The following is a 27,780-nucleotide window of genomic DNA, read 5'->3' as shown; positions in this document are numbered from 1 at the left end:
GAGAGCAAAGTGATGTGGATAAACAATAGCACACCCACATAATAGAACACGTCAGTATGTTATATTGGTGAACTGATAGACTTACTGCACTGCTGGCCATCCCAGGTGTAAGCTGAGGGACTCTGGGGACAGACTGGCGACGAACGGGCATGCGCTGCAAGACAAAATTGTTTGTCAGCCACACAGATCTGCAAGTGTCTGACCACACCAAACATGCTCTCTACTAGGGCTACATCCACACCAAGATGTTTTCGTTTTAAAACCAAATAACTTTTGCTACAGTACTTTTGCACCTAATATCCACACTACTCCTGCGTTTTAAAAACATTTTTTTTGTGTTTAAACTGACAATACATCTTAGTCTAGACGGCAGGAATAAAGACTTTTGAAAATGAGGGTGGCACCCACGTTTGCTTCCTGATTGATTCTTATGTAACATGGCCTTCCCTCCTTAACGTCACTATTACATGATCCTTTTCCGGAAGAAAACAAATGTTTTGACAACTAGTAGTTAATTCAACATGGACAACGAATTACAGGCATTACTGACCTAGTTAACTATGCCAGCTGTTGTGCAGTTAAATTCTTCTTTTTATAATGCTATTACTGCCTACATGCGCAGGAGGCAAGCTAATTGACTATGTATGTCCCATATGTGGAAGGAGCAAAAGCAAATATGAGGGTGCCTGTGGATGTACTTATCAAGGTAGCATACAGTATGTTGTATTACCAGAGTGACAAGGGAAGACTCGCTACTGCATTGATATATCGACAAGTTTGTTATATTTTGTCAGAAGATATTTTACCCGGCTGACCCAGCCACATATACGCTGGTTGAGCAAAGGAGCTGTGCTCAAAGGTTCCTTTCAATTAGTATACAGTACATCTAGAAATTTGACATGAACATCATTGTTACAGACATTGCTTGAATTGGGCAGAAACTCCCCAGTACAGAGTACCAATTCTTCTGACTTTTGCCCACCTGAGCAGTGAGCACCCTTATTAATTATAACGAATACCACCACATACTGGTGAATCTAGGTATGCATGTTGGGAAGCTGCTCCCCCAGCGCTTTCAAGGCTACCTGCAGCCACCTTGATGGAGGAAATCCTGCAAAATTATGGATTTTATGTTTGACCAATCTCTCACGCCTGAGTTTTCACAAAACTTGAGTATTAAGGTTTCATATTAAAGTCTAAGCTAAAGAACATTTCCATGAATGAAATTCAACATTTATCATCTGAATTAGTTCTTTGGTACGACTACAATGTTTGGAAACATGTGTGGGAAGGTGTTAAGCTGACACAGCTTCTACTTAAAATTGTCCAATTCTTTGTGCCATAATGGCACCAAGTACAAAAGCAACTGTTGAAAAAGGTTTCAGTATGTTTAGCAGCATTTGTGCCTTTCAGCATTGGACACAAGTGCCCAAACAACACATCACCACATAAAGTCAAATGTTAACCAATCCTGCCCGCAACTTAACATTTGTTTGGCATGCCTGACCTATCTACTATTGTATAGATGGAGCGTCAAAAGATGGTCATTTTAAAACAAAAGCAAAAACATATTGGTGTAGATGTAGCCTAAGAAATATATAACCAAGTACTATGAAGGTAGTACTATCAATACTATCAGGTGAAAAATAAAACAATTTCTTTCATTCATTTATAAAATTCATTTTATTTAATAAAATGGCAAAAAAACATACGATAAAAGCAGAGAAACAGAACAAAATGGGAGTGCCAAGGGTCAACTGTGTGGCTAAAAGGTTACATTTCTATCCTTTTATACCTGGACCTGAGCTGGGGGCCCCAGCTCCTGTGTCTGGGCGGGGTGGATGTTTAGGCGGGGGGGCAGTTGGTTTGGTGGTCTCCGTGGTGACTGGGGCATGCGTTGACTGGAACTTGTGATTGGTTGCTCTGTGGAGAAGGCTTCCATCATGTTTCCTTCAACTGAGAAAAAGAGCAAGATTTAACAAATTAGTTTGGACCTGGTTTTCAACAGCGACTGTTAAACTCTGGGTCAACACCCAAGACGGGTCATGGGTCAATTTCTGGTAGGGCCTACCAGTAAAGTGGTTAACAGCATGTTTTAATATGTCTGGGTACCAAGATGTCACTGTATCTGCTCAATTTGGGTCTCAGCCACAAAATGTTTCAGAAAGCGTATACACTATATATGTGTTACAGAGCTATAGACACAGTAAAAACGTCCAAACACCAACCAAATAACATTTATATGTTTCAGTTGAAAATAAATTCTGCATAGCACTAATAGGTCTGCCACTCTCTGCCCCAGACGGACAATAACATATTACAGCTTTCTCAGTCATCACAAAGTGGTCAGATAGCTAATTCTACGTCGGGACGAAAGAGAGAGAGGGAGTGTGTGTGTGCGTGTTTGTTGGGTGGGGGGATACATTGGGGTGTGAGCGTCTGTGTCTGTGAATGTGTGGAGTGTGCGTGTGGAGAGACGGGGGCGGGTGTATGTGTGTGTATGCATGCTTTTTGTCAGCGTTTTCCTGGATCTTACAGCTGGGTGTCTGGGAGTCGGCCGGCCGCTGGGTGGAGTCAGTCGCTCCCAAGCTTTCCTCAGTCTCCGTGCCTGGATCAGTCACATCAGCTCCCTGGTAAGGGAGACAAAGAGAGGTGTGTCAAAGTCATCAAAATGAAATCGGGAAATCCCAATGAGAAAGACAGAGATTATAGAAAGGGTGAAAAATGAAAGAGAAAAGTAAAGACGAGGGATGGGTGGGAGAGTGTACAGGACAGTTCCCACACACCATGGCTGCTGCCAGGTTATATTGGCAGGGCACCACAAGTCGATTATGATTCATTTCCCCCTACCCTGGAAAAACAGCAGCCATATGCATACACACATGAAATATAATACAAACGGGGCTATAGGGGTGTCACACCGTTTCTGTGACAAAATATTTTCCTGGATCTGGAGATTCCCTGGCTTTTCTTTTGAGGACAGGGAATTTACTATAGGCTCATTCTTTGTTTCACAACTTTGACAGACCTCAATTTGACCGCTTGATGTCCCTTTGATGAAAAAATCCAGAGAAGCGACAATAGCCCATCGTACGTTTTACAATTTGCTAATTTAATTGAATCAACCTTACAGTGGACACAATGATGGACATGAGACAGACCATAAGTAATGGTTTTAAAAAGCGTTTACATTGTCCTATGATTTCAGCATGCCATTTGAAAATATATTTATAGTATTATTTGAGAGCATATTAGCTTATTATACAGTATGTATTATTCTACACATTTATTGGTATTATATCAGTTAAATAAAACTGGGTTGTTCCACTTAAAGTCTAAAGTTTAACAACAAGACTGGGTCCAATAACAGTCCAACTTCACACAGATTATGGACTTCATGTGGCCAGTCTATAACGGCAGTCTATGACGTATCTATGACTTATGACTCCATATTTGGGCACGTTTTCAGTCTCGTTCCACCACCACTCACTTCCTTATTGACGGCATGGCTCTGAAAGAGTCTAGCCGATGAGGTCACCGGTCAATCCGATCCTTTTTGACTTCCATTATAAGTTTTTAAGTGATTAAAAGTTAAAAAATATATATTTAGAAAAAAAGTATAGGTGTAAACTAGAATGGGGTAGTGATACTGGGATTCCTCGTTAGCCTAGTAACAGTGTGCACAAGAAATGTGGTGCTGATTGGTCTAGTGGTTTGCGAGATTAGTTATGGACACAGAGAGACAGACAGGCCCTGTTCTAGACAGATACTTCTTTCAGACCCACACAGTTAAAAAAGGGGGAAAAAAGCCTCGAGTTGGAACTGGGGAATCCATTCCAATCATTACTGCCATTGCAGATTATGTGTACAAGTAAGGCCAAGGTCGCTTTAGTATTCATCTAGACACTGTGATTCATCCTGCTAAACGTGTGTGTGTGTGCACACACTGGCACAGAACGAAAGCAAGGTAAATAGCTAAAGTCAACACACACCTTGTACACAGACAGACGTAGTTATGACAAGAGGGATAACAACACACATGTGGCGGGGGGATGAGAGTGTGGAAAAACTGAGTGGGTGGGCAGAGGAGGGCGTGTGCGCGTGTTTGCATAACAGAGTGTGTCGAAGGGATTCTGGGATACGGGAAATGATAGCTTTGCGGGTGAGGGCAAGTAAAAGTTCAGAGCAGTAACTCTGGGTGTGTATGCATGTGTCCCATGGTGATCGAACCTCTGTGTCGTCTCCCTCGTAGGCCTCATTGCCGTCCCCGCTCCCTTCATTGCTGTCCTCCCCTTCCTCTCCCATTGCACCGTCATCCTCATCTTCATCATCCTCATCCTCCTCTTCCTCGTCGTCATCTTCCTCCTCATCCTCTTCATCGTAGTCCTACGGTAGCCATGAAAACCGGTATTTACAGACAATATCTTACAGACTACAGCACTGGTTCTCAAAGTGGGGTGTGGGGACCCCAGACGTCCTTGAAGGGGTTCCAGGCGGTCCCCAGCAAAATGAGTAACAGTTAAAATACTTAAGCTCTATTATGTGTTTCGGCTATTGAAAATAGCTGATCTACAAGATCGGCTATTTTTGAACGTGAAGAAAATGTTTGACAACCACTTACAGTATCCATGTCATTTCATACACTGCTCTACTGTATATCAACCTTTTCTTGATCTGGATAAATTGTATAGATCTCAATAATAATAATAAAGTTGAACATGTCATCATTACTGTATTGTAACTCCAAAGTGTAACAGATTTAAAGTTATGTTGAATTCTTTTAAGTCGCTTTGGATAAAACCGTCTGCTAAATTACTGTAATGTAATGTAATGTTATAGTTTTATAGTCTTTTTGTTATGCTAGAGAACTTCAACCGTCAGCGTGGTAATATAACATCAATACAATCATTTCACTTTCTAATAAACTAAGTACCTGGAATAGTTTTCTTATGCATTGTCAACATCTGCTTTGCTAAAAGTGTTTCGCAATGTGATCCCTCTCTTCAAAGCTTCCAGTGGAAGATACTGTACCTGCTCATCATCTTCCTCGTCCTCTTCTTCGTCCTCCTCCTGGTCATCCTCGCTCTCTGTGTCAGTCAGTATGACGATAACGTCTTGCTGGGGCTGGTCGGGGGTGTCAGGGTGTGTCATGGCGATGTCCAGCTCCACAGGGACAGACTGGGAGGCTCCCTCCTCTTCACCCTCCTCCAGTACCTGAAACTCTCCCTGTAAGATCACATACAGTACAATACAATGTTCACCTGTCATCCATGACATGCCTCTAGGTTCTTAACTGGCATTAGACATTAAATAAGAAAAATAAATCCTATGATTGATAATAAATGGTTGACCTGATTGGCATCTGGACCTTCCTGGCTGTCTGTTGGCACCACTCCCTCTGCCTCAGTACTGTCCTCAGCCAGCACCTCCTCCTGAGGGAGAACCCACAACACTTAAGTCTCACACAATAACCATGATCAGATTACTGGAAACACCCAATTACCTTCCAATACTGTTGAATACTATAATGGTTAACATACGTAGCTAAGAGGTAATTCTTCTCTCACCTCAGGGCCCACCCTCTGAATGATGCGTAACTTTTTGGGAACGGGGAACTCAGAGGGGTCCTCCTGCTCTGTGTCGGTGACCATCGACGAACTGTCCTGCTCCTCCTCACGAGGCCTCTTCGACATGGAGGAGGTGCCTGGTGTAGCTGAAACTAATTTTAGAAACAGAGATGGGTAACATTTCAATATAACTTTTCTCACAGCTATATTATCAATGATTGTGACAATTCAATTATTAACCACTTAAACCCTATATACTGGGGTCCCCCAATGGTCTGTACCTGCCCCCCTCCTTTTTCACTCAACACCAAATCTTTACTGAAAAAAGCTGATCTGTTGTGATGTCTTGTGAGCTTGTAGATCTGCCATTTTCTCCAAATATTTATCTATTTTCGTTGAATGTTCACCTATTATGACAAGTCTAGAATAGAATGCTAGGGTTCATATTAGCGTAGCCAGACCGCTATTCCACAATCTCTGAATGCTATATAGAGTCTGGAACTACATCTCCCCGAAAGCCGTTCACGAAAATATATTTTAACCATTTCTTTCTCTCCTCATAACATTAATGAGTCTCACCGGTGCCGAACACAGCCGAGGACGTCGAAGGTCTCTCCACCTGTGAGCTGGGTGCTGCCTCCATCACCATGGACGGTGGTTCCTGGGTGGCTGGTTCTGTGTGGGTGAGGCTCTGCTGCTGCGTTGGTTGAACAAACGCGGTGGTCTGCGTCTGCGTCTGCTGCACAGTCAGCATGGGACCAGCCAGTGTGGTCTGGACATTGGGGCTGGTGGAACGCACAGAGCCGCTGGCACTGCCGTACACGGTCACATGCTCCACTGGAGGACCCTCGCTGGACTGCATGGCTGGAGAAGAGGGAAAAGAAAGTGGAACACAGTGCTTTTTAATAGTCCTGCTTCCATTAAGATTAAAAGAACATCTGTGATAGAAGTTACTATATACTGGTCTTTGCTATACTAAATACATACGTGGTCCAAATAAATTGTCACAGAGAGAACATTCCATTCAGTTGAGACCACTGTGTAGCAAGGTCAAGATCATACCAATAAGCCTTAAGGTCTTTTCACATGGAAAGCGATTGATGCACACAGTAATTAATTTTGCGGCAGGTAGAGAGGTGTGGGCAATCGGACAGGTAGAGTGAAAAGCGGGCGTGATCCCCAGAAAAGGTCGCCTGTGCTCGTGTCGCGCACATGCCTGATCACTGCCAGTTGAACCGTGTTGAACGTGTCTACAGTTTATTCTGCTATTTTCAGTGTGTGACACAGACGCACAACTAAGTATAAAGCACACTTAAAAATACTCATCTGTTTCGAGTTGTCAGTCTTTAAGGTTCGATATACTCCTGGAGTTATAATCTAAAAGATTATCCACAATGTTGTTTTAAGCTTTTTTTCTTGGGTGTACCCACTTTCCCACAAAATACAGTAAAGCATAACCTTGCTGCAGTTGCTGAGTTACAATTAACAATTAACCAAATTACATTCGGCAGCCAAAAAAAGTTATGTATGTTGCCAATTTCTTTATTCTGTGATATCATTCAAGTGCTTTTGGGCGGAATTTCCCTTCATAAAAAGGTAATATGCTGCTACATTCTACAATTAAACATACATCTATTGGTGCAGTTAATGCTAAATGAATATCATTTTTAAGTGAAAACCTTTCTATGTGGAATGCAAATTCTTACACATAATGTAATAACAGACTTACCTTCCTGGTTCTCCACCTGTGTAGTGGGCATGACCGTGGCCGTGGGTGTTGGGGTGGCTGGAGTGACCATGGGTCGGATGCTAGCCCTTGGGGTGGGCTTGTTGCCTGGGTTGACAGGCTGCTTGCCAGCCTGAGCCGCCAGAGGGGTCGGCTTAATGTTGGCGGTCGGGGGCTCTGATGTACTGGCACTGAGAAAACAAAAAATGACACCAAGTAATGTTGTGGCTGAGGAAAGCAAACCTTTAACAAAACAGTGCATGAATGACAAGTATACAGTATATATATCCTCTGAATGAGAGTTTAAATCATACCTGCCCCTGTCTGCAGCTTGGGTGGTCTTCAGACTGATCTGTCTTTGCTCTGTATTCCTTTGCTGTTCCTGGGTCTAACATTAGGACAGGTGGACAATGATCACAAACTCATAGTTTGACCATCAATGAATAACTGGATTATTGCAGAATCGTTTCCGATTGGTAGTTAAACAAATAGTGCTACAAAGGATGATGTAACACCCTGCAGATTTGTTGGAATCTTTGCATTATGTTTTGGTTGAATTATAAAAATGTGCACTTTAGCAAAAAATCCTTATGATATTAACATGTTTTGTTCACAAGATAGTGTCTACAAATCACTTTTTTGAATTTTGGAACCACACAGGCAGTTATCAAGTTAAAACAGAAAACATAATGGCTTCAGATTACATGTTGAGGAATTAAAGGGTATAATGTATTAACTTTCATGTCAAACTTATGATACTTATGCTAAATAACTCATTTTCTGCATGAATTGAAAACCCTACGGTAAAGTAAACCACAACAGAAACAAAACATTTAAAGTAGATGAGGGAATCTCAATCCACTGATAAATTCCTTTCGGGAATTTGAACTGTAGCACTCTTTTCTCTTAATTTAATAACTACTGGTTGTACAAAGATATCAACCTTATATTTTGGTTGATTCCCATGTGTCAAGTCTGTGCTACTAAAGCCCTTAAAACCAAGCTCACCTTGCTGGGGCCCGCCTCAGGGGGCTCATCCCTCTGCTCCTGTCTCTCCTGCTGACCCCGGAGCTCCCGGAGCTCTCTCTCCTGTCGGCCCAGACGGCCCTCGTACTGGGATTTGAGCGCGCTCACGCGCACCTCCAGCTCCTCGCGCTGCTGCTTCAGCTCCTCATTTTCCTTCTGTAGAACGTCCTTAGTGGCTGGAGAAAAACAAACGAGCAAGCACTTTAAGGATAAGGATGTGCCTAGAAAATCAATACAGCCGAGTATCACTATTTTTCACCATACTGTATAAATTGCACAGCCCCTCCTGTTGATATGTATGCTGCTCATAGTTTTCTCTGTTTATCTGTCACTCACTCATTTATTGTTGGCATAAATTGGCATTTTGTGTGGTTGTTTCAAAGGCGGCTCAGTCCTGTCCAGTCCAATCCTGCTCAGTTAAAATGGTATGCATTTGAATGATGCATACCATTTTATTGGTGTTCGTATAATACAGAGGATATGCAGTAGGTGTGCCCCAATGCAATGTCTTTAACCATCCCTATTCCCTAGTATCCCTATTTTGGGCAATTCATTATTTTGCGCAGATCTGCAAGCTCAGCGAGTCACGATGCAACCCAGGGGGCTACGTTTCATCCCCTCCTTTTTCCCCTCTCCACAAAATCTCTTTCCTCAAAATAGCTGATCGACAAGCTCACAAAATGTCTCAACACAATTTGTTGTGATCTTGTAGATATATTTTAGCATTATGTTTGTCTACTTTCCCCAAAAGTTCGCCTATTATGACATTATGCTAGGGTTCATGTGGTTAAGACACATGCTACAAGTGGACATGGTCAGGGATCTAAGATGAGCACTCCAATGCATGGCTCATGGGGAGGCTTCCCCCATTTGAAAACTCTTACCTGCGAGCTGGTTGATCTTCTGTTTGGCACCCACAAAAGCTTTCCTGGTCTTTTCCTCCTTGTCGGCCATCTGCTGCTTCAGTGTGTCCTCATGGGTAGCCCTGTCATGCAACTCCTGCCTCAATCTACCCATCTCTACCTGCAGCCTGGATGACTGCTCCTGGGCCGCACGCACCTCTGTATCACGCTCCCCGAGCACCTGGCGCAGGGCAGACAGACATAGTCATGTTTAATGCTTCAGTTGATAACACGTTATTTTGGCAGTCGACACCATCAACCGACACTCGTCTTAATAATCATAAAAATCACATTTAAAGCAATTCAAGGTTTTATATTATTGTCTCTGCCAGTACGGAAGACCAAAGGCTGGAGATACGTTTTCGCTCCTGTATGTCCGTTTGTCTGTGAGCAGCTAATCTCCGGCACCGGTGTGAAACTTTGCATGCACAATTCGTTACACATTACTCTGTAGTCATGTGATCAAGACGTATCCATAATGATTGCTGTGGAACTTTGCACACACAGTCACAATAGGACAAGAAGAACCTCCATCCCCAATTTTTAAAATGGGCCTCATGGTGGTGCTACAACATCCCACATACGGTTTTCGCCTTAACTCTTGAACCGTAGATCATACAATCAAAATCTTTTTTCCCCTGGATTCCTTGGACCATCACTCTCCATATAGGCCCCAGCCATATGGTGCCAGATTACATTTTCCACCATCTTGAGTTTTCTTCAAAACATACTTTTTGCTACTACTCCTCACAAATCGGTACACGTCATCTCTGAGGTCATGTGATCAAGATGCCTAAGTCAGATTTTTCAGATCCCATTCCAGGCTATGACTGCCGTCCAGAGCACACTTTTGTAGTTATTTCTTTCGGGTGAGTACTCTTTCATTTTGCAGGTCACTCCGAAAAGTAAGATAGATCTGCAGACAATTAACATTCAAATGGATGAAGGAAATAGAAAAGGGTGACATAATGGTCTCTGACCGTGTTGAGGTTCTCCAACTGTGCCTCAAGATCCCTGGTTCTGGTTTCTGCCTGGGCCAGGGAATCTCTCAGGCCCTGAAGCTCCTGGACTGAGGCTTGATGGGCCTCCTGGTCCTGGGACGGTCCCGCTGCTGCCTCAGCCACAATCTGGAGGAACCACGGCATGGCATGTTAATGCTTAACAGTTTCAAATATTTGTGAGGAACGTAGAGTAATGTGAGGTACATTCCTCGGGTAAGCCAGATTCAAACTTGAGTCCTTGGGACTCACAAGGAGCATGTGGTTAGTGCATAGTGTGAACTGGCTGAGCCACCAATTTCTGTTTCCTCCACACACCTTGTCATGTTCCATCTTGAGCTCATCATACTGGGTCTTGTAGCGTCGGCCGATCTTCTTGACCTGGGTGATGGTGCGAAACTTCTCCTGCAGATCCTGGTTCTTGACCTCCACCTCCCTCCTCAGGTTGTTCCTCTCCTCCGCCACCTTGCCCATGTTCTCACGCAGGTTCTGCAGCTGACTCTGCAGGGAGGTCACTGACCCGCCGCTCCTGCAGACAGAAATGACAGGGTTTCAGGAATGAGGGAATTAAGAGTTGGGGACCTGTGTGAGGAATGAGCAAGTTAAAGGTCCCCTCATCACCTGGACACCTCTGCTTTGAGGCGGCTGTTCTCCTCGGTGAGCTGCTGGATGCGTTTGAGGTGCATCTCCTTCTCTGAATGCATACGCTTGTATTCCTCTGGATCTGTGTCTTTCTGCTGGCTCACCAAGACCTGGAGAAACACATGAGGGACAAACTTAGTGTAACTATTAATGTATATTGCAATATTTGCATTCTCCTTTCAACGAGATCAAAATGTGAGAAAGCACAATACTTTGCCAACTTGAAAACGTGACATTTTCCTTCAGTTACAGTGTTCTAGTCTAGGGTCCAGCTGACCTGAGTGCGGTTCTTCCAGCGTTTGATCTCTTCTTCCAGAATCTTCTTCTCAGCCTGCAGCATGCTGCTCTTCTCACTCAACTCTGAGTTCGCCTGCTGCATCGGCATGATGTCCGACTCCAGCTTACGCACCTGAATGACACAGGGGGAGAGAGGGTTAAAGCTAACCCCAAACTTAAGTAAAATTAAGTGATTTAGTTTCTATAGTTGAAATGATTAAGGGAGGGACGATATATCGCAATACTTCCTCCCGCGATAAATAATCGATATACTGCCGAAAAATAGATATATTAAAAATATAGATATATATTGTTATTGAGGGCCTAATATCGCCACAGATATCGTATCGTGAGATACCCATATCGTCCCACCCCTAGAAATGATAGTTTGATAAAAAGGAGTCTTGCTTATTGATAAAGCACAGTGCTCCCTCCTCCTCAACAAACTACAACACTACTACTTTTTAATTTGATTATCATTTAATTTTTCATTGTTTTTGATTAAATCTGTTACATTCTGTTATAATTTTGTAATCTGTTGTACTGCTTTGGCCCCATCTTGGCCAGGTCTCTCTTGCAAAAGAGATTTCATACCTTAATGCGACTCTCTGTCTTAAATAAAGGTTACACACAAACAGAATCCTTTCACGGAACACAGCTCTTACCTTGGCCTGGGTCTGTTGAAGCTCCTGATCCATCCTGTCCTTCTCCTCTCTCAGCATCTTGTTGGTCTCCATCAGGACACTCATGGTCTCCGTCTTCTTCATCAGCTCGTCGTGCTGAGCCAGCGTCTTGGCCGTAACCTAGTCAAACGACAAGGTATAACACACCAACACTTTGACATGGTAAAAGAAAGATGCCCGTGTTGTGTGCCTACCTACTTCTAAATGCCATGTCTAAAATGATACAGGCAATGAGGAGCAGGCGTCTCAGGCTACATGTGCAAGAGACTTCCACGGTGCTTATGATGTTGTGACTCGGGTGAAGTGATAATTCCTTGTGACCTGCTGTTTCATTGTTACCTAAATGCCATTACCACAGCTTCTGTTTGTAAATGGACCCATATACACTCTACAAAACACTACATTTTAAATACAAGAAGCCACGCATCACAATATAAATCTCATTCCTGTTCTTACAATGTGGTGGTGCGACGTAGGCCGGGACGTCTAGTAATTTAAAAAGGGAATAACTGATACTAGAATTGCCAATTTACCACATTTACTAAATGTATAGGTCAGGGGATCTATACACCTAATACTGACCTGCATTCTCTCCCTCTCTGTGTTCAGGCTGTCCTGCGCCTCCTTCAGCTCTCGCTCTAGGTGCTGCACCCTCAGACGGTGACGCAGGCTCTCCCCCTGGGCCACCTCGAAACGAGACTCTGCAATCTCCTTCTCCCGACGCACAAACCTGGGAGAGCAACAGGGGCACAATTTAGCTCTCAGTTAAATTCACTGCATGCACTTCAATGTTTCTTTCCTATATCTATGAGACACCTTGTTTATCAAAAGCTTGTTGTCTCCGCCAGGAGACTATGTTTTCACTTTCCGTCCCCCCCCCCCCTCGGCCAAGCTAACATTGGTCAAGCCTCACGTGACACGTGACAATACGTTGAAAGAGTGTGCTCTGATTGGCTAGTGAGACGCATGACGTATAGCGGCCTATAAATAGATGTGTCACTTTGAAAGAGTCTTGGTCTCTTTCAAAGTGAGGTAAGACAGGAATAGTACTGGCGGAGACCTGTGCTCCGAGGAGCACATTTTCTAGTTATTTATTCATTTCATTTTTTTCACCTGAGTATCTCCAGGACTTGGTCTTGAGATTTGCCCTCCTCAGTGAGAGAAATGTTCATGGGGCTCTCGTTGGCAGCACGTTGCAGATTAGCAGCCATCTTGCTGCTCATGGTCTGGATCTGCTCATGAAGCAGTGTGTTCTGTCTCTGCAGCTCCTCAGAGCGGGTCTCCAGTTTTGACATCTCTTCCTGGAAGAGATTCGAGATTCAAAATATAATGGTTAATTAAGTGATTTTATCATGGTATACATTTATTTTGTTGACCTTTACATTCAGGCTTTTGCGACTGGCCTAAAGGCGGCAACATTCAAGTTAACTAAAACCTTTTTCGCCTTTGTTAAGTCAATTGCAACAAAATGGTATTTGTTGCAAAGATTTGTCTGGCGGAATCCCTGGATGTGGCATGCATTCCCAACTTACATTGTTACTGTGTAGGCCGGTCCCCATTTATAAATAATTGTAATAATCTGATAACAGGTTCAACAGGTATTGCATAACCAGGTGGGGCATGCATTCCCAACTAGCGTTCCAGACTTACATCGTTCCCGACTTGTGTGGTCAACTCCCTGCATAGGCCGGTGCTAATATAAATAATACCAATATAGTACAATTGGCTGTCATGAGTTATTTCTTAATAATTGACCTATCCATTTATCCAGTCATCTTTTTGCTACCAACCTTGAAGATCCTCTCTTGCGCCTCCCAAGACACCTTGGCCTCCAGTAGCTGTGCACTGGCTCTCTGTGCCCTCTCCTCCAGCTGGTGCTTGAACTCGGCAGCCTGCAGGGCCTGGGCCTTGGCTGCTTGGAGGGCTTCCACGTCAGCAGCATGCAGCATCATCTCCCGCTCATATTTATCCTGGGCTTCAGCTGCCAGCTTAGCCTGGCGAACAGGAAAAATAAAAACATTTAAGACAATGGTGGTTCTAAGGGGAAGCTGTATATCGATTCTAACATTTTATTAATTCTCTACCTAGTTTATGTTCATATATCAGTACCTTGTGAAAAGATTCATGTTAGTCAAACTGCATTAAGTGGTGTTACAAGCTACTGTTGACAATATCAGTTCAGGTTCCTGACCTGCTCCTGGCTGTCCAAAACAGCCTGCTTCTGCTGGGCCTCAGCCACGGCTGCTTTCTGCAACGCCTCCTTGTGGTCTGCCTGGACACTGCTCAGACTTCTCCTCAGCTCGTTCATCTAACGCACACACAAAGTAAAATTAAGAAAATGCATTTCAATATTGTTGTTGCAGATTCCTCTAAAGGCGATTAAGGGTAGTCCAAAAACATCAAACTGAATACCGTAAATGTTTTGCCCATGCAAGCTAAAATGAGTCGTACAAGCCAATACGCCGTACGATACTGAGTTCATTAAATGTATTTGCCATTCAATGGTGTACCTGCTGCTCGACAGAGACCAGGGCTCTCCTCTTCCCCTCCTCCACCTCCTGCTTTGCCTTCTCTGCCTCCAGAAGCTTTTTCTCCAGCTGCCTGTGCTGCTCCTGGCCCTCCTTCACACGGGCTTCAATAGAGGAGCGCACTTGCTCCGTCACCTAGACCCAGACCACAGGACAAAGTACCATGAAGACATGCAGGCTAATAACCAAAAACTTGCATGCATCTCAATGTGATGCTGTAACTTAATTAGTGGTTTATAGCCATCCGTTTCATAGGCGGTGGTAAAGTAATGTGGTTTGTTGGGATTGTGTCACCCCCAGCAAACATCACAGTAGACTAGACCCACCTGCTTCTCTTTGTTCAGCGACTCCTCCAGGCTCTGGGCCATGGCTCTGTACTGCTCCATGCTGGAGCTGGCCCCCTTCAGGCGCTCTGCCAGCTCCTCGACCCGGGTCTCGGCCTGCTGCAGGCGACCACGCAGGTCCTCGCTGTCCTGGTCTGAAACCTGAACACCTGAAGGTGATAGAGGGGAGGGGTGTGATGTCATAGCACAGTGCATGGTTAACAATGGTTGGATGACGTTGCTGTCCGCCAGAAAGCTTGTACTTCCATTTTTCATATTAGTTTTTTCTGTATTAAATAGTACATCGTCGTATGCAAAAATAGCTGATCTACAAGTATGTCCACAATTTAAAAAAGAGTAGGGACACCAGGTTGAAAGTGGTTAAGTCTGTGGTTTTTCTTTTTTACAATATAAAGTATTAACATGTTAACTAAAACCTTTTTCGCCTTTGTTAAGTCAATTGCAACAAAATGGTATTTGTTGCAAAGATTTGTCTGGCGGAATCCCTGGATGTGTTAACATGGTTTTGGATTTACAAGGCTTCTGCCTGACAGCAACGATGAGGACAAAGTAAAGGAGTGATAGAAAGCAATACGAACTACGACTAATAAAACTATCATTCGAGTTGTGTTTGTGCTTAACCAGCCGCAACATTTTCAAAGCCAACTGCTTAAGTATTTCATTGGGGTCTTTTACTATGTCTCGCCTCAAAGCCACATGAGCAAATGAGAGCTGGGCTATCAATTCCAACCCCCATCTGATAAATTAGGACAAACATAAAAATAAAGTGTCTAAATACTGGACGTAAAATTGACCAATTGAAATAAAACATTTACTGGACTGGACGGATTAAATTGGCTGCCATGTCCTTTGGAAGAAAAGTACCAAAACAAGGTTAAGTTGGTCCACAAGACTCCACATATCGACTTCAGTAACTCATGGCATGCATCACTTGACTCACTACAACCTCTCTTCAAGCTAAGCATAGCCTAAACCTGGGGTCACAGAATGTGATATTTCATCAAATTCATATAACTGTGTGTTTGTGTGTACAAACCTCTGAAGCTCAGAGTAGGTGTGGTGGGAGCACTGAGCACCAGTCGGGCCTCCCCGCTTCCTTGCTGCCCCCTGAGGGTGTTGATCTCCAGCTGGGTGGCATTGAGAAGCTCCCTGGTCTTCTGGTGCAGAGCCACTTGGGTCTCCAGCTGCCTCTTGGCCTCCATCAGCTGGATCTGAGTGAAAGAAGACATGGAGAGACACGGAGAGATGAAGTCACCATGTTTTACTTTGTCAACCTTTTGATTGTCTCCGCCAGGCCGAAGGCATGGTGGAGAGTATGTTTTCGTTCCCGTCACGCTGTGTGTGTCCCCCCCCTAGCCAAGCTAACATTGGTCAAGCTTCACGTGACAATATGTTGTCACCAATGCTTTTGATTGGCTAGCGAGACGCATGACGAAATAAAATCCTATAAATAGGTGTGTCACTTCCAAAAAACATTTATGTTTTTGGAAGTGAGGTAACATTGGTCAAGCTAACGGGATCAAGCTAACATTGGTCAAGTGACACGTGACAATATGTAATATAAATAGGTAAGACAGGATTAATCAGGAACAGTACTGGCGGAGACCTGTGCTCCGAGGAGCACATTTTCTAGTTTCATTTTTAAATCACCCCACTGCAAAGACGGAAAGAATAGGGGGTGTGGATGTCAAAAAGGAGATAAATCATTCTTTGGTGCAACAGCAGGTAAAAACAGATGGGTGACAGTTGGTGAGAGTTGGTGAGAATCCATACTTACATCTTGGTTCCTGTTGAGCAGATGGCGCTGCTCCACCTCGTGCTCCAGCCTCTTCTGCAGCTGGGAGATCTCTCTCTCCTGCTTCTCCACCTGGCTGTTGAGACGCTGACGGGTGTCCGTCTCAGAGCGCTCCAGAGTGGCCTACGACACATTGGAGGAACATTTTAACAATAATGGAGGGGGAGTTGTACTCTACAGGAGAGTTTCTCAACTCATGGGTCTGGGAGCCAAAAGTGGATTCTGTGGTTCCCGGACAGGATCACACAAGTTGGGTTGCAAGGTAACAAAAATAGTTTTGATCTAAAAATAAAAATAAACGTTATTGCCCAATGCCCAACAATTACTTATGGCCCACTGGCAGTCTGTGTCAGTGTTTGGAACATTTCTGTGAGTGTCACAATATTTAGTTTAAGCCTGCAATGCCTAAAATTAATACTACCGATACATTGAAACAGCAACTTTCTTTGTGCCAGACTGTATGGTGACAACCAAGGGGAAGGAAATACACAGGCAGAAACAGCGCAGAAAAAAAGCAGAACAGTACAGGCTCAACTACTAATACATTTGGACTTGAGCTGTGTGGTATATTGTGTGTTTGATAAAGAGACAGCAAGTGAATAAAGCGACAGGTGAATTACCTGGATGGTCTGAAGGTTGGTGAGCAGCAGGTTCTGGTTCCTCTGCTGGCCGAGGATGGTTTCCTTCTCCTGCATCAGTCTGGACTCCACCATCTTCAGTAGGTCTTTCTCCTTACGCACACTTTCAGCACGACCCTGAGGTGGTCGAGGGGACACGGCACGCCTCAACACTTTACAACACTTCATATAAAAAGCATGGCCAAATAACACCTGGCATGTAGATCATTTACCACAATGTTGCTTAAAACACAAATACACACCTCAGACATGGTGAGCTTCTCCTGAGCGGCCCTCAGGTCTTGTGTCATGGTGTGAATCGTCTGCTCGCTCCTCTGGGCGGCGGCAGCCATCTTCTGCCCCTTTTCCCTGAGGGAGGCAATCTCCTTCCTGTAGACCTCCACATTGTCCTGCAGCATCTCATATCTATCACCATCATCAGATGGAAGACATCATGTCAGTTGTCTAAAATGCAATTTTCATCCATCTCTAATGTGGGGCAAAGTTGAACAATCCGAAAAATGTTCTAAATATTTTGTTGACCGACGAGAGCTGAACTCTAATTATAATCTAGTTACAGAGTTATTTTGTGCAGTGGAGTCATTGTTATATTAAGCAATTTCTGGTTCATGGCTCAATAAAATACAACAATACAAGCCTGTGGTTCAATATTGTTAGGCTTTTGTACAGGGCCAGACAAAAATGTGATTAATCAAAGAGGTAAAATCATTAGGAAATCTACTGGAAATTGACCACATGAACCATAACTTCCCATGTCATAATAGGTGAATTTTCAGCAAAAACTGTCAAACATTAGGTGAAAATAGCATATCTACAAGATCACAACCCGTCATGAGCTTGTAGATTGGCTAATTTCAGTGTAGAGGGAAAAAAGAGTATATACGATATATAGGGGTGGAAAATATAATCGATTCAGCAATTAATCGCGATTCGGACATGGACGATTATGAATCGATTTTTTTCATCATATCGCTAATTGCACAGAGCAGCAGCCATATTTTGGTTGGTTATCAGAATATTGAGAAGCCTTAGTTATAAGTCAGTATTATTTCACAAAAAAGGACTTTAGCTTTATTTTTTTGTTGGTTTTCTGCAATTGATGTTGGCAAATATAACCTTCCAGCTGACAGTGACACATCTCTTCCATTAGTTTTTATTATCAATAAAAGATAATGGAAGTAAATTAATCGCAAATCGCAATTTAATTGAATCGTAGCCCTCAGAATCGGAACCGAATTTCCGCCCCCTAACGATTTAATTGGGTAAAAGGAGTCGTTTATTTGTTGTCACGGGGGGAACTAAGCCTGAACATGTTTTGACTTCCACTCTTACCTCTTGGAGGCAAACTCCAGCTGGGTGGATATCTTGGCATTCTGGGAGCGTAGGTCAGACTGCTGCTCCTGCATCTTCTCATTCTGCTCTGCCAAAGCCTTGTCGCTCTCCACGCGCTCCTTCTTGTAGGTGGAGAACACCTCCTGCAACTGCAGATGCAACCAGACACACATGCTCACATACTTATAATATTAAGTTGGTAAGTAGAGTAGGCATATACTGCCCTCTAGTGTCAGAGCTAAGCCACTCTGGTTGATGGATAAACCTGCCCACAACAACTGATCTAGCCCATTGAGACCTGGAACTCATGAGACCTGGTCTCATTTTTAGATTTGAGCTAAAAAGCATTATTTTACACTTTGGGCTAATCAAAAATAGCAGATATACAAGCTCATAGCACGGCACCGAGTGCCGCGCTATGAGCTTGTAGATCTGCTATTTTTGAAAAATCGTGAAAATGTGTGCAAATCTTTGAATATATATATTTTTAAAGCGAACATTTTTAACTCAAATCTTTGCTTCTGGGGGTCCGTGGAACAAAATATTTTGATGGGGGTCCGCGGCCAAATACATATAATTTTGGGGGTCCTTGACATGAAAAAGATTGAGCACCACTGATATAGAAACAAACGTTTTCAGAAAACTGTTGAGATTTAGGAGACATGTAGAATCGGCTTCAGGTCTCAATGGGCTAGGGAAGGTTTGGGGACATTTTAGTTTATATAATGAAATTCAGAATCTGGTTACCACAAGGTTCAGAGGCAGGTTTTATCCACATCAGACAGACAACAACACAGAATTTGTTAAACGTGTTTAATGGGCTACAAAGGTTGTGCATATCACTGATTTGGGACAGTTGAATACCGTATAACCTGTTGTCATCTGCTGGACAGTTGAATATACCCTGTTGTCAGCTGCTGACATTACATGAGTTACACAAACTTCCACAATGTGGGCATCCCTACTTACTCAATGCAACAGACTCGCAGTGGAACTCTTGACACTCACCTGTCGCAGGGCGGCCTTGGCCTCCACAGCTTCAGCAGACTCTGCGGTCATGGAGACAAGTGCAGTGGGCGTGGCTGTGGTGGGCGTGGTTGCCGGTGAGCGCCGAGGAGTGGAGGTCAGGGACAACTCCTCTTGTCCTGTTCCTTAAGAGAAATCATAGGTCAGTAGCTCAATGGAACAGGCATAGAAGACGGCAGGCACTTTCTGATGATTTTACTTTCTTTCTTTTCAAAATAAAATGGTGTACGATACCTTGCTGAGGGAAGCTGACTCCTGTCGCCTGGGCCAGGAGCACACGGTACATGTCCCTCTGCCTGACGATGGACTCGGTCAGCTGCATATGCTGGTTACGTTGCTCCTTCAGACCCTCCAGCTCAGACTGGGCTTTCTCCAGACTGCACTCCACCTCACTGCGCCTAGGGTAGTTCATTTAAAATAGCTTAACAGACAATTCTCTATATCGCATGCATAAGATAACTGGGTTTAACCCTGTAGTTTTCAAATCTGAGGTAAAATCTGAGACCTAAAACGTTACACAAAATTTTAAGCCAATCAGCATGCCTGCTTATCGTACTTGTTTTAAGGTCTTGAGATGTCCGAATGCTTGCAAACTTTCCAAAAACACATCGATTCTTATGGTCTATTCTTGTCTATTCCAACATCTCACCAACAAGAGAAACATTTGGGCACAACTCAAACAACAGACATTGTGACCCATTGGAAACCATCAGGTTATTTCTCACACACACACACACACACACACACACACACACACACACACCCCCCCCCTATCTTACTTGGTGCCTGCAGTCTCCAACTCCTCTTCCTCCTGGGCTTCACTGAGATCCCTGATGGCCACCAGAAGGCGCTGGTTCTGCTGCTGCAACTCCTCCACGCTGCGGAAGGTCACCAGGTGCTGGCTGATCACCTCAGACGTGCTGCTGATGTCAGCTGAGCTCAGCTCCTCTTCCAGGACCACATGGTTCCCACGGGCCTCCTCCAGCTCCAGCAGCAGTACACGCACCTGGTGGGAAGAACAGCATGTGGTTTATAACAAGACTAGTGCTACATCCGAATTGTCTTTTCTACCACTTTTATTTGACCTCAGTGGAAAATGTCATGAGGTCAAGGAGAGATGTGAAGGTGAACTCTAAAAGATAAAAATAAAATAAAAATATAAGCGCAGAGCCAATAGTCATTGCACATACTGTGTACTAGGTGACGTAATTATGCTACGGTGGATGTTATTAACGTAAGTCTGCTGTAATGAAACTACAATTTTCTGCAGATGGACAACTAAAAACTCTTTTTTTCTAGGCTTAGATGAAAGACATTTACAACCAAGTATACATTAATGTTCTCATCTGTGTATTGCACCTAACAAGCAAACACAAACACTTTCACACCAGTTGCACTGATTCTATTTCTGTGTCAAAGTTGCAAACTCATCATTTGTGCTGCCAGCCAATAAACGTCAAAGTCTAACGCTCTCAAACTAGGGGACATGTCTTACTGCAGAAACTTTTCTTTAAATATCTATGGTCATATGCCATCTACAACAAGGTTTGTCTGTACTATGTATTAAGTAAACCAATCACAGCACATGCCACTATAAGCATGACATCACAAAACAGAACCACTTTTGGACATTTTTGAGTGGTGAGTGCTGGGAGGAAATCTAGACGAGAAAGGGGGAAAACTAGGTGAGCGGTAAAGCCTGGAGCATACTCCACATTAAGATAAGTCTTGCATAGCCAGATGATAGGATATCTCTGCCTACCAAATGCCTAGATACATTTCAAATCATTGTATGGGCTTGGACGGCCGGCGAAGGCAACCGGTGACAAAGCTATGCCTACTAGTTTTTTTATTTAGGTCATGCCTTTACCTTCACTGAATGGCTCTGCCCATTTTATCCCAGCTCATATATGTGCACTCTCCCCCCCACACACACGCCACTCCTGACAATTGTGTATGGAAAGTCTCACCTGTTGAGCCATGTCTACCAGCTGCAGCTCACACCTCTTGTTTTCCCTCTCCAGTAGAGAGGAGCACTTGTTGGATTCATCAGACTCCTTCTGTAGGCGATGCACCTCCTGAAGACATGTGGACACACATAATATAAGACACAAAGCACTGCTATAGCAGCAAAAGGAAACAAATTAAATGCTGATAAATGAATACTCCCATCCCCCCTGCACACAACCAGCTTTGTCTAAATGACTCACCTTCACAGAGTGTTCCAGCTTGCCCGACAGACTAGCAACGGACTTCTGCATGCGCTCGTGTTCATCTCTCTGTCGTTTAAGGATAGGAGCCTTGGCCTCCACCTCCTGCACTATGTCATCCAGGTACGTGTTCACCCGCTTGTTCTCCAAGCGCTCCAGCTGCAGCTGTTCTTGGCTCTCCACATAGGCTGTGTACAGCTGTGGTAGAGGGGAGATTATAACACTCAATGATGGTTCATTATTACTGAGCACAACTGTCCACTTTCAGCAACCAAGTAACCTGAATGCAGAGTAAGACAATCACATCCATGGTTTGGACCAAAGTCTCCTTCAAGGGAGTGTTAAAAGTTGCCGATCATAAACTGCACATGTCCATTTTGAAATGTTCGTGAACAATAATTAGTTTGGGAATGCACAATGTAGGCTGTATATTTTGGTCAAGTTAGTAAAAGAAAGCGATATGAGCAATATGTACCTCAGTCAGCTTCATGCCAGGTTTTATCTTGGCTACAGCGGCTGCTGTTGGAGACATGGTCGTCATCTGCTCCTCCGACAGTAATGTGGCTGCACCAGCAGGACCTGGAAATACAACGTTATGTCTACAAATGTCTTCTTTCATTTAGACTGACCTTAACCGTTCTTATGATGTAGATTGTATTCAAAATGAAGACAATCATATTGTACCACTAATGTTATCAATACCTCAAAGAGCACTGACTAACCTCTGAATTTGGAGTCCGACAGCAGTACGTTGGCATTGTCCAACTCTTTCTCTAGGCTCTGGATCCTCTCCCTGAGTTCAGCGGCAGCCTCGTCTTTGGCACCATTCATTTCCTCTAGCTTCTCCTCCAGGGCCTTGTTTGCTGTAGTTGGGAGAGCATTTGTTGTGTTTTTCCGCAGTATATGTGTAATAGGGCAATATAGCAGTATAAAGGTTTCTAAAACACAATTCTCTGGCAGTGGGTGAGTTTATTAATGTATATACTCTGGCAGTGAAAGAGTTAATGTTCATAAATTAACAAGCAGTCCTACTTGGAGAGTTTGAATGGAAAACAAAAAATGTGAGTGTTTAAGACCCCTAAAATGTTAGCGAAACACAGCAACACATCAGAATTATGCCGGAGAGAATGTGGGAAGATTGGGGACCATACCCACATATTTTGGGATTGTCCAAAAATACTTACATTTTGGGGGGATATTCAAGGGGAGATTAAACAAATTATGGGAGTTGACATTCCTTTTGAGCCAGCGTTCTTTATACTTGGTGAGATTCCGGGGGGAATAGTAACCAAGAACCACTGAACCAGACATACCGTATTTGCTTGGGGTGTTGCTGTTGATCGCAAAAACAATTATTACTGTGTCTTGGAGCCACCGACTATCCAGCAATGGAGGGAGAGGCTAAAAAAAAACACCTGATGGAAAGCATTACAGCTAGACTACATATGAGGACAGAGGATTTCAATATCAGATGGAGACCGGTAGTACTGCAGCTGCCCAGACTGATTGGGGATGCGGCCCCCCCTTAATGTCAATGGACAGGAGTTGATTGAACGGCCTGGTTGCCTGTCCTCCCTGCGCTATTGGCCAGAGTGTCTTAAGGTCATGTATGGATGATTGGTGCCGTTAGAATAATTTTTTGTTGCCCGTGTCTGTGATGCCTTTGTACGTTTTTCTTTAATGTGTCTGATGCAGTTGAATGTGTGATGCAATTTTTGTTTTTGTTTGTTTTTGTGTTGTGTATGTCCGTATATCCATATAATGTGATTACAGAATGTATGAAAATTAAAGCAACTAATAATAATAGAAAAAGCATCTAGGGGAGCAACAGTTAACCAAACTAACCAAACTAATAATTTAATCGATTATGAAAAAAAACATAAATAATTTAATATAATAATCAATTTGTTTTTCAGAAATTGTGAAAATAGCCAATCTACAACTTAGATTGGGGCTGCTAGATTTACTTTATCGCAGCCTCTCACCTTCTCCAGCGTCCTTCAGTAGCTTGTGCAGCTCCTCCACCGCACGACTCAGCTCTTCACTCTTCGACTCCGAGTCGGCTGCTGCTCCCTGCAAACAAAGGCATAACGTTAGCAGTGGTAAATTCTAGCTAATGGAACTAGCCAATATTCTACATGGCCACAACAGCATTTTCTTCTGATGTAGTACTAGAATTCGAATGCTAGAAGATGACATTTACATTAGGTCAGTGTTTCACTATATATCATATTCTCCATATTCTACCAACCTTGTATAAATTAGACAGCTTAATGTTGGCATTCAGCTCGTTCCTGAACTTCTCTTCCATGCTTGCCTGTTGTTCCTTTGCCTGAAAGAAGGAGATGTCCAATCACATACTGTTCTCACAATGCAGCCAAAGACAAATTTACAGAGGGACAACAAACAACTTTATTTTGAAGACTTATGTGATCCCAATTTCTTCACAGCATCTTAAAGTAATTTTAGCTGTCCAATTGAAGAGAAAAAAGTAAACCTAAAGCCCAATTTATGCTTTATCGCACGCTGAAAACAACAGACCTAAACATTCACAATGTGTCATGGACGCGATGCGTTGTGAACTTGAACCATTCTGTTCACTGTACCATTCTTAAGCCTGATTTATACGAAGTATAAATCAGGCTTAAGAAATATCATACACAATACCTCTTTCAATTTGCCAATCATGTCTTCAGCCCGTTTCTGAAGGTTTTCATTTGACGTCTTCAAGCTAGCCACTTGGTCTTGCAATCTGTTCAACTTGAAAACACAAACAGAACAACATTCTTGACTTGATCATATTAACACACATCTCAATGAAATTGAACTCAGCTCTTATATACATTAACCATATTATTATTAATGGGAATTACTTTTTCCAAAATACATTTTCTATAAGAGAAGATACTACATTTCGGAGGACCAAAAGGGGCGGGGGAAAAAACAACATACCTCATCCTCTTTGTTCTCCAAGTTGCATTTAAGTTCCAGGATCTCATTACCCTTCTGGCGGGACAGAGACAGCAACATCTCGCTCTTGGCTTTTAGCTCCCCGTTCAGCCAGGTTATCTGACCCTGAAGTAGCTCCTTTTCCTGGTCCATACGCTTCTCCCTGTACTGAGAAGCCAATCCACAGGAGTAAAAGTCAGGGGTGGGTAGGATCGGTATTATGGTCTCTTCTTTTCAGCACTCAGCTGAACATTCAGTTTCTGTGAAACATTTCATGCCTGTGGATTTCACTGGGACCTGACACACTGCATCTTCCAATGAGGAAGCATGGGACTTACATCCATCCAATAACAAGTGGTCTGAATTTAGATCTTATGGCTTACCTTTATGTTCACCTCTGCAGCTTCAAGCTCATCCAGTTTCATTTGCAGCCCCATCTTGGAGGCGCTGACTTCCACCAACTTGTCATTGAGCTTCCTGGTGTCCTCTGGTGAGGAAAATAAATTACAAGACTACGAGTTGAGTACGATACGTGCAAAGGTCTGCAAATTAACTTGTTTGTCTGAGACTCTGCACTTGTAGGCCAATGTCCTGATATATTTCAAATTAACTCATCAATCCATACCATTAAGATTGTCCACTTCCAAGGACCTCCTCTCCAATGTTCGCATAAGCTCTCGTTTTTCTGCATCCAGTTCTTCTTTGGCTTTTGACAGCACAGTCTAAAAGAGATGTTTTAGCTTAAGCAATTGTACTTATTGGTACTTGTGCTGGGTAGTTGCTACAACTGTAACTGGCGTGGACATCCAAATTCTCCCTAATGCAAAATGTTTTCTGTGGTAGTCCACAACAAATGTCAACAGGGTTTGTTATAGTATTTACTGTAAATACATAACCATTTGCCAAAGCCACCATCGTCATGTAACCAGCTACGAAAATAATAAATACATTAAATTTCCCTTACCCGTTCTGATAGTAATTTCTCTTGAGCGACTTCATATTCCTTGTTCTTCTCCCGAACGGTATTTAGTTCCTCCTCTATTAAAAAAGATTGAATCAAAAGGGAAACATTAAAGACCCTATCAGTGATACAAACACTAAACAAATGGCTAGCCACACCACTTGGAATAAAAAAATAGCAGTGGAGACATTTATTCTCAAGGTAAATGACACTAAGCTAAAAGCTAAAGCTAAACTAAGCGATGATGACTAAAACAAAGACTAAATATATTTACAATTTCGTCAACAAATAAAAACTAGACTAAAATGTTAGGGAAGGACTAATGGAGAAGAGATTCAGTAGAACTAAAAGACGAATCATTTTACGTTTGTTTGCGCTCTGAAAATAGCAGATCTACAAGCTCACAACGCGTCGCCACGCGTTGTGAGCTTGTACATCGGATATTTTCAGCACGCAAACAAGTGTAAAATCAGGCATTATGACGCCATCAAGGCCTGCCAAAATACATTTCAGTCAACTAAATCAACTGTAGATTTACTGTAGAAAACTACACTAAAAGTAAAACATTTCAGATGACTAGAATATGACTAAAACGAAATAGAATTTTATTCAAGAGACTATGACTAAAACTAAATCTGCTGTCAAAATCAACACTGTAACCATATTTATATTCAAAACAGTCTTACGAAGCTCAGCGAACGCCTTTTTCAAAGCATGGTGATCATGAGTCTGGTGCACAAACTCTTCCTGGCAATGCTCCAGCAGCCTCACTTTCTCGAAGAATTGTTGCTCTGCAGGAGGAATAAATGACAACAAGACACAAAACACTAATTAAAATGTGTCTGACACATGTGTCTGTCAACACGGACAGACAATTAGGTGACTTTGGCTTGAGCATGTGACTTGTGCCCAGTGGTGGAAAGTATCTAGGTACATTTACTTATGGTACTGTATGTAATTACAATTTTGAGGTACTTATACTTTACTTAAGTATTTCCAATTTGTTATACTTTTACTCCACTACATCTCAGAGTCAAATATTGTACTTTTTTTTACTTCATACAATTATTTGAAAACTTTAGTTACTAGTTACTTTGTAGATTTGGATTATTATTACAAAACATACATTAACCACTTCAGCTCTATTTAAACTTTAGCTATTTGAAAATAGCTGATCTAAGCCTTGTTAATGTTACACATTTGAAACCTGTGAAATGGGACATACCGCATAATGAGTACCTTCTACTTTTTGTACTTTAAGTACACTTTGATACCAATACTTTTGTACTTTTACTCAAGTACATTTTGAATTCTGGACTTTAACTTGTAAGTAACGGAGTATTTCTACATTGCAGTATTGAAAAGCACAACATTTTTGTACTTTTTCCACCACTGCTTGTGTCAGTGAGCCCTAATAAATACTATTTATTAAATAGTAAATAGTTACTTAAAACGTGACGCTTTAATAATGGACAGCCGTCGTTCATGCCATGCCAAAAGCTTGGTTCATGCTTAAGCAAAACGTTGTCACGTTTGAGACTAGCTAGACAGCTAAAGTCCGAGTTGGTCGCGCATTCAAAAATAGAAGATCTACAAGCTAACAACGCGTCGCATGCGCGACGCATTCGAAAATAGCAGATCTACAAGCTAACAACGCGTCGCGATGCGACGCGTTGTTAGCTTGTAGATCTGCTATTTTCGAATGCGCGACACCGGCGCGCGCAGCCAAGTTAATATGCCAAAACAAGCTATCAACTACCTCGGCTTTCTACCTCAAACAACAGGCTCTGTCTTACCGTTATCGACCCTGGACTGCTCCTGCTGGGCCTTCAACGAGTCTATCTCATATTGCTGGTCCAAAAGGAACTTCTCCAGTTTATTTTGAACGGCTTTTGGTAATTTACCGATCTCCGTTCGTTCTAACACTTGCAGCAGCACCGCCGCCATTTTTCCGCCGTAACTGTGAAAGGTGAGCACGCACGCGCAGTTGGGAGCTTTTCAGGTCGTAGAGCATTATGGGAGCTGTAGTGTTTCGATGTCACGTGGTTAAAGTGTTCAGGGTTCAGGTCAGACTCAGAGCCAGAGAGTTTTACGACACTAGCGTTGACTCGTTCCCATTGTAAGAATGGAATGCGGAAGTTCTCTGTCTCAGTGAGATAGTTCCAATGCTTGGAACT

The 27,780-nt window shown here is 43.0% G+C and overlaps 1 protein-coding gene across 6 annotated transcripts in view; it reads right to left on the bottom strand.

The window, feature by feature from the left end:
- Positions 1–27,551, bottom strand: part of tprb (translocated promoter region b, nuclear basket protein) — a 30,719-nt gene extending 3,168 nt beyond the window's left edge. For 3 of the 6 annotated variants that reach the window (XM_084067698.1, XM_084067701.1, XM_084067699.1), the window contains exons 1-44: positions 27,400–27,551; positions 26,290–26,394; positions 25,607–25,680; positions 25,268–25,364; positions 25,026–25,129; positions 24,646–24,810; positions 24,361–24,453; positions 23,945–24,025; positions 23,679–23,766; positions 22,416–22,556; positions 22,169–22,272; positions 21,694–21,891; positions 21,454–21,561; positions 20,263–20,489; positions 19,718–19,881; positions 19,466–19,608; positions 18,458–18,606; positions 17,368–17,530; positions 17,108–17,242; positions 16,470–16,610; positions 15,729–15,903; positions 14,675–14,841; positions 14,331–14,483; positions 14,012–14,128; positions 13,611–13,814; positions 12,934–13,121; positions 12,403–12,550; positions 11,803–11,940; positions 11,139–11,270; positions 10,841–10,971; positions 10,538–10,748; positions 10,202–10,348; positions 9,204–9,402; positions 8,302–8,495; positions 7,608–7,681; positions 7,297–7,484; positions 6,147–6,431; positions 5,568–5,719; positions 5,352–5,432; positions 5,032–5,226; positions 4,231–4,386; positions 2,537–2,630; positions 1,796–1,956; positions 86–154 (exon numbers count right to left, since the gene is read on the bottom strand). In XM_084067698.1, the coding sequence (XP_083923824.1) occupies positions 86–154; positions 1,796–1,956; positions 2,537–2,630; positions 4,231–4,386; positions 5,032–5,226; positions 5,352–5,432; positions 5,568–5,719; positions 6,147–6,431; positions 7,297–7,484; positions 7,608–7,681; positions 8,302–8,495; positions 9,204–9,402; positions 10,202–10,348; positions 10,538–10,748; positions 10,841–10,971; positions 11,139–11,270; positions 11,803–11,940; positions 12,403–12,550; positions 12,934–13,121; positions 13,611–13,814; positions 14,012–14,128; positions 14,331–14,483; positions 14,675–14,841; positions 15,729–15,903; positions 16,470–16,610; positions 17,108–17,242; positions 17,368–17,530; positions 18,458–18,606; positions 19,466–19,608; positions 19,718–19,881; positions 20,263–20,489; positions 21,454–21,561; positions 21,694–21,891; positions 22,169–22,272; positions 22,416–22,556; positions 23,679–23,766; positions 23,945–24,025; positions 24,361–24,453; positions 24,646–24,810; positions 25,026–25,129; positions 25,268–25,364; positions 25,607–25,680; positions 26,290–26,394; positions 27,400–27,550 (6,390 nt within the window). In that variant the 5' untranslated portion in view covers position 27,551. The remainder of the gene's footprint in view (positions 1–85; positions 155–1,795; positions 1,957–2,536; positions 2,631–4,230; positions 4,387–5,031; positions 5,227–5,351; positions 5,433–5,567; positions 5,720–6,146; positions 6,432–7,296; positions 7,485–7,607; positions 7,682–8,301; positions 8,496–9,203; positions 9,403–10,201; positions 10,349–10,537; positions 10,749–10,840; positions 10,972–11,138; positions 11,271–11,802; positions 11,941–12,402; positions 12,551–12,933; positions 13,122–13,610; positions 13,815–14,011; positions 14,129–14,330; positions 14,484–14,674; positions 14,842–15,728; positions 15,904–16,469; positions 16,611–17,107; positions 17,243–17,367; positions 17,531–18,457; positions 18,607–19,465; positions 19,609–19,717; positions 19,882–20,262; positions 20,490–21,453; positions 21,562–21,693; positions 21,892–22,168; positions 22,273–22,415; positions 22,557–23,678; positions 23,767–23,944; positions 24,026–24,360; positions 24,454–24,645; positions 24,811–25,025; positions 25,130–25,267; positions 25,365–25,606; positions 25,681–26,289; positions 26,395–27,399) is intronic. The other 3 variants (XM_084067702.1, XM_084067703.1, XM_084067700.1) reach the window with 2 other exon arrangements.
- Between the last annotated feature and the right edge of the window lie 229 nt (positions 27,552–27,780).

Source organism: Gymnoscopelus microlampas, assembly GCF_963454915.1.
Source record: "Gymnoscopelus microlampas genome assembly, chromosome: 9".
In the NCBI taxonomy this organism is placed as follows: domain Eukaryota; kingdom Metazoa; phylum Chordata; class Actinopteri; order Myctophiformes; family Myctophidae; genus Gymnoscopelus; species Gymnoscopelus microlampas.
This window is presented reverse-complemented; position numbering and strand designations above follow the sequence as displayed.